This window comes from Sinocyclocheilus anshuiensis, unplaced genomic scaffold (assembly GCF_001515605.1).
Source record: "Sinocyclocheilus anshuiensis isolate Anshui unplaced genomic scaffold, SAMN03320099.WGS_v1.1 scaffold112, whole genome shotgun sequence".
Classification (NCBI taxonomy): Eukaryota; Metazoa; Chordata; class Actinopteri; order Cypriniformes; family Cyprinidae; genus Sinocyclocheilus; species Sinocyclocheilus anshuiensis.
The window spans coordinates 1,029,427-1,035,550 of record NW_015557175.1 but is presented as its reverse complement, the minus strand read 5'-3'; the positions used below and the strand labels follow the sequence as shown (position 1 = coordinate 1,035,550).

The 6,124-nt window shown below is 37.3% G+C and overlaps 1 protein-coding gene across 1 annotated transcript in view; it reads left to right on the top strand.

Moving 5' to 3' along the window:
• LOC107678371 (cytosolic carboxypeptidase 1-like) overlaps window positions 1–6,124 on the top strand; it is a 23,235-nt gene that overhangs the window by 1,866 nt on the left and 15,245 nt on the right. Inside the window, exon 3 of the mRNA XM_016473609.1 lies at window positions 321–442. Within this exon, the coding sequence (XP_016329095.1) occupies window positions 321–442 (122 nt within the window). The remainder of the gene's footprint in view (window positions 1–320; window positions 443–6,124) is intronic.

The following is a 6,124-nucleotide window of genomic DNA, read 5'->3' as shown; positions in this document are numbered from 1 at the left end:
AAAAAAAAAAAAAAATATATATATATATATATAATTTTTTTTTGTAAAAATGCTGAATATATACCTGAATATATACCTATATTATACCATGTTTACAAATGTGTCCCTAAAAGGAGGTTTTGGCTCACTTCTGGGTACAAATTTGTTCCCAAAATTACACACACACACACATGCATTAGTTGCTCTGTGATGACGATATGCAGTGTACATAGTTTGTTGACTGCCTGATGTTGCCTAAAGAGGTGCGACACATCTTTCCTATGTAGTAAGCTTTGATGATGGTGTACTTTGCCTGTTGTGATGGTTTCTTGTATTCCCAGTGCTTCCCGGGTGCTGATGGTGCTGAGTCAGCTGGAAAGACTGAACGAGGAGCATAAAGTCTCTGATAATGACGCCATCCGGCAGACCACAGGCAAAATCCTTCACCTCATCCAGACTCAAGGTGACCTGACACACATATCCTCCAAACATGTGGGATCATCACCTTCACCAAAACCAATATTTAGTCGAAATCAAATTGAACTTTACTTTCTTATTACAAGTTTCTGATCTTTTTATGCAAAATTCAGACAATACAAATGTTGTCTTGATAATATATGATAATATATCATCAAAATTTCTTAACTAATTGGTTAACTAATGCTAACCAATAGCCAAATAGCTGTTAAGTCATTGGTTAGACTATACTGTTGAATGGAATTCATATTGACTTTTGCCGATAATATAATAATCTACTGCTGGTTAAAAGAGACATAACACACACAGTTTCTGCCAATCTCATGTTAATCTTGAGTACCTATAGAGTAGTGCTGCATGCTTCATATCTCTGAAGAGTCTTTAGTTTTATCAGATTTATTAAAGACAGAAACAGATGTGCCGCTTCTCTCCGAAACCAGTCGAGCTCCTGGAGGCGTGCCGTGGGCGGAGCTAAAGAGTCACAAGCATGCGCAGCTTTTGCGTAGCGATTGTCTGCAATAAAACAGGAACAAAAACTTTATTGACTTAAATTAACTAAAAATCTGATTCAGCCATATATAGGCTATTCGATCCAGAATCGGATCCTGATGATTTCCGTATCCTGAATGAAGCGCATTGGTGGGCTGCTCTTGCTCTGGTTGATGTGTGCGCACTCTTCCGGGAGAAGTGCCCATACAAGGAATTCAGCCCTTCATTACATCATGCAGGGCCATACTCGGAAAAAAAAATTTCTGAAACTTATACGAACCTTGAATGAGCTTTTGCACGGAAGTACTCCGTCATACGTCCAACTCGTATGGTTTGCACTGGTTTGCACTCTATCTGCCGTGTGCTGCTTTATATATATATATATATATATATATATATTTTTTTTTTGTTTGTTTTGTTTTTTGTTTTTTGTTTTTTTATATATATATTTTTTTTTTTACTTTTTACCTTATTTGTATATTTGTATAGTTGTATTTTATATTTAATCTGTATATCTGTATTTATGTTCTACTGTTAGTGTTATCTGTATGCACCAAGGGTCTGAGAGTAACGCAATTTCAATTCTCTGTGTGTATGTGCTGTACATGTGGAAGAATTGACAATAAAGCAGATTTGACTTGACTTGAACTCGTTTTTTGAGACTTTGGTCATGTTTAGCATGAGAATCCAACTCTTTAGCAGTGTAAATAAGTCAGAATGCATGAAATAGCATTAGTCCCCCCCCCCGAACATTAATGTTTTAAAGTTTATGGCAATAATATTTTTTTGTTTCGTGTCCTGTATCATTCAGAAATGTCAGTTTTCAATGCTAAAATGTGGTGTGAATGCCATTTTATGCCGAGTTTATTATTTCAATAGAATATTTTTCAATATGTTCAGTCTTGATTTGTGAAATGATCAGCTTTCCTCCAGTGCTGGATGCAGTGAGAATGGTCTGACGGTTCCATTAAAGCAATTATTATATAATATTTAAATCATGACAACTCTTCGAATAGCTTTAGCATGTTAATGGATTTGACAGTGTTACTATATTTGGTCTTGGCGGACTAGATCTGCTACACATGCTGCTGCAGACTTGCTACTGCCAATAGATACACAGACACGCTTCTGTGAGCATGTCAGATATGCCGCTGCTGCATGAATATGCATACATCAATTAGGGCTGGGCGATTTTGCAAAAAAATTAAAATCTCGATTTTTCCAGAATGTTTGACCGATTCTCGTTTTTTTACGATTTTTAACTAGTCAACTTGAAAATGTAACTACAACATGATTCAATTTACTTTTTCTTTATTAACCCTCTAGTTAAAGAAAATTCTATTCCAAATGCAGTGCACATGAAGTTGTCAACATGATGTAAATGTTAAACAAATCACTTGTTAAATATCTTTGCAGAAAAGATGCAAAAACTACAACTACATATTGTACAAACTTGTCTTATACATATTATGTGTTCAGAAATAATATGAGGAAAATTATTTTAGAAAATCTCAAAAGTCAAGGTAATTCAAATTCAAAATGACTGAATGTATAACACCAGTAGACTTTTCTTTAAAAACAACAGCAGCTTTCAGCCTGTCACCATGATGCAAACATTAAATATCAGCCATACATTACAGTAGTAGTTCTTTACAGGTTTTTTATTCGATTGCGCTGCTTTTCCATAGTTTTTTCTGTGTAAACATGGATGTGTTTGACTATTGCGCTCGCGTCTCTTGCAGCGTCTCATGCATGAAACTGCTTTCTAAAAACACTGCGCTCAAGTTAAAAGAAGTTCACTCCCATCTTCTTGCATGTTTTACCTATTCCACTGCCCACGTCGCATCTTTGTCAACACAAAAGCGCATTCTGTGTGATGGTGCTTAGCCTATATTTATGGTCCTTCACTGAGCGCGTCACACGTGAGCGGTTAATCACGTGCACCGACATGCGGCTGGATCGTTCTTTTCTCTTTACTGTTGTCACCGGCATATTGGCAGCGTCTAATTCTAACATTTGGTAATATTTCTATTCAAAATCGCAATTCCTCGATTTCTACAAAATAAAATTGTGGCAAAACAGTAAATTCGAATTAATCGATAAAATCGGGAAAATCGCCCAGCCCTAACATCAATCTTGCAGCTGATCTAGACATGTGGTGCTGGGGGAGGTGGAGGGTTTCTGATAGCGCCCTGCAAGACCAGTTTACAGCAAACATTGAATCAGACTATTAAAGGGGTAATGACATGTTTTTATTATTATTATTATTATTATTTTATGTATTAAGCATACAAAGACCTCTTCTATGTCAAAAGATCTAGGGGAAATTTGGTTTCTCATGTCCTGACCCCTTTAAATGTTGAGCAAGCAATCTCAGGCCAGCCAGCTTATACCACGTAGTATATTATGTGATTGTTAGTAGAATGCATGTAAAGAACCTATGAGTCAGGAAAACTCTCTAATTGGTTCTGTTGGAATGGCTGTGGTGTTCTCTGTTCAGGCCCTCATCCAGAATCAAATCACTGAGGGTGCTTCTGAAATTAGGGTTCTCTAACCTTAATGCACATCTATTTTGACATATATTTTTGTGCCGTCCACTGCTATGGCGCAAAGAGCGCTATAAACACTAAAAAGCTATCACTCACCTTAGTTCATCGTGATCTCACAAAGTTCCGTTATAATCAATGAATATCTCTACACTGTATGATAAGTCTTCTGCACTTTGTAAAAATGAGATGATTCGCGAGCGTGCAGAACTCAACACTGGACAAAACTCTGGCGTTTCAAGCGATGTGTGGATTCTAACATAAATGCCTCTGATTGGCCATTAAGAAATCATTTATGTCTGTGAAATCAAGAAATCATATATGTCTGAAACAGATATGTCCCAATGTTGCAAAAACACATTGTAAAGAGAAACCAGAGCAGAGCGCAAACGCAAATATACGCATATATAATATGCTATTATTACAGCTTCAGCTGAGGGTGCTCTTGATTTTGTTTGAGCATCCCGGGCCAGTACAGTTGTGCCAAAAATCAACTGCTTCGACACAGTTATCAGGTTAACTGACTCGTAATGTGTGCAATGGGTCATCATAACCTCCCGAGTGTCCGAACTCACACAGTGTATGCCCGTCTTAAATGAATCAACTGGTTTGAATGAATTGTTTGAACGGATGAGTCAAAGAATCACTCATTAAGATAGGGTTGGGCTGCCATCTACTGGCGTTTTTAAACAGGTCTAAACCAACCGTGGTGCAGCACAAAAACACACTTTATTAAAAATGTATAATCATTCTATTTGGGTGCTGTTGTCAGCCAGTATTAATATCTGATTCATTTGATTAATTGTAGTGCATACAAATAATTCAATTAAAATTTAGTATTGATTAAAATTTCTCGATTGGATCATCGAAAAAGCGTCTTAAAGGTAGGGTAGGCGATTTCACAGAGGCTAGCAATAGCAAGCTAACTCTGAAAGCATAAGATCCCACCCTCTCTGCAAATCACTCTCCAAAGCCACGCCTCCAAAACACATGACCGCACACCGGCAGAGCAGAGGCTAACCAGCGACACGATGAGAGACGGCGTTGATGGAGGATTGAATACAACGCTGTCAGATTAACTCATGTCTCATTCACCGGCGAGAAAACATTACAGTACAAAGCGCATAATATTACAATAATAACTTCTTCCATTCTCGCTCAGTCTGCAATAGAGTAACAGAACACGCTGATGATAACGGATCATGTGTGAAAGAGGTTTGCAAATACATACGTTGACAGGCAGGTAGGACAGCCTATCGGACCGAGGAATATGATTGGACGAACATTTTATGGTCCTACACCTTCCACAGATGATATAAATACATATAAATACATTTAGACCTCTTAACTTAGTGATTGCTCTCGGGATGTGAAGAGACTTCCAACCAGCATAACAAAAAATGTTTTTGAACCAAGTCACCCTGCCTTTAAATGCAGGCCCCGAGATGCAGAGGAGATCAGCTGTGAAATGTGACAGCTCTGGGATATCCAGCATTGGTTTGTTCTTCCCCCTGACCCCCGCTGCCCGTAACCATACACCGCATATATCTCCACTGTCTGCACAGTGACCCCCACACGATACTGTCAGCAAGTGTTCCCACGTCTCCCAGTGGTCACCTCTTGTTCTCTCTCTCTCTCTCTCTCTCTCTCTCTCTCTGTCTAACCTTTCAGTTCCCCTTCACATTCTCGGCCATATCCTCTCAGGCTCATGACTGTCATTGATCTGCTGTGGGCTTTGAAGGCGTGTGTGTTTTGACTGACAGCACCTGGGCAGTGCATGGGAGAGCTCTGCTTCTGTGTGAAATATGATTACACCGGTGTAGAATTTCCCCAGTGTTATGGATGAAGCGCTGGAGTGCGTACAAGTTATGAGAAGAGGCATAAGAGTGGGTTGGATATGTGTTGAGAATAAAGATGGACTACAGAAGCCATGCCAGAAGGAAGACCGGCGGATTGTGTCGGCCCCCGTGCAGCCCCGGTAAGATCAGAGCGGGACACGCTCACACGGCTAAATGCATCATTCATTATGTTTAGCTGCTAACTAAGTGTAGCAGCTCCTACGATAAATAACATTTTAAAATGTCAGTTTTATTATATACTGTATAGCAAATCTCAACTGCTTGATTGTTTATATCATCATCATCATATGTAATCTACTCTAAAATTAAAATGAGACATTTTAGTATTTTAAACATTAACATCATGGTTTTGTCTGTAATGTGTATTGTAAAAATGAATTTTATAGTAATAGTTTTTATAGTAAAAGTAATTCATTTTAATTTCAGCTTTAGTCGGTTGCAGTTTTATCAATAAAGTTTGAACATTTAGTATTAATGAAACAGATGAACTGCAACAAATCTTTCACACACAACTAAATAAATCTGTACATATCTAGTAAATGTATATCAACTTTATCATGTAATACATCATTTAAATTAATAAATATGTCGAATTTCAGTATAATATTAATAATTATAAGTTTAATTTTAGCTAATTTTAATGATAAATTATCAGTAAAATTAAACCAGTGATGTTGCTATGAATTAGCAAACTTATCCAAGTTTATTAACAAACTTAGTGAAAGTTGTTTTTAATATATATATATATATATATATATATATATATATATATCT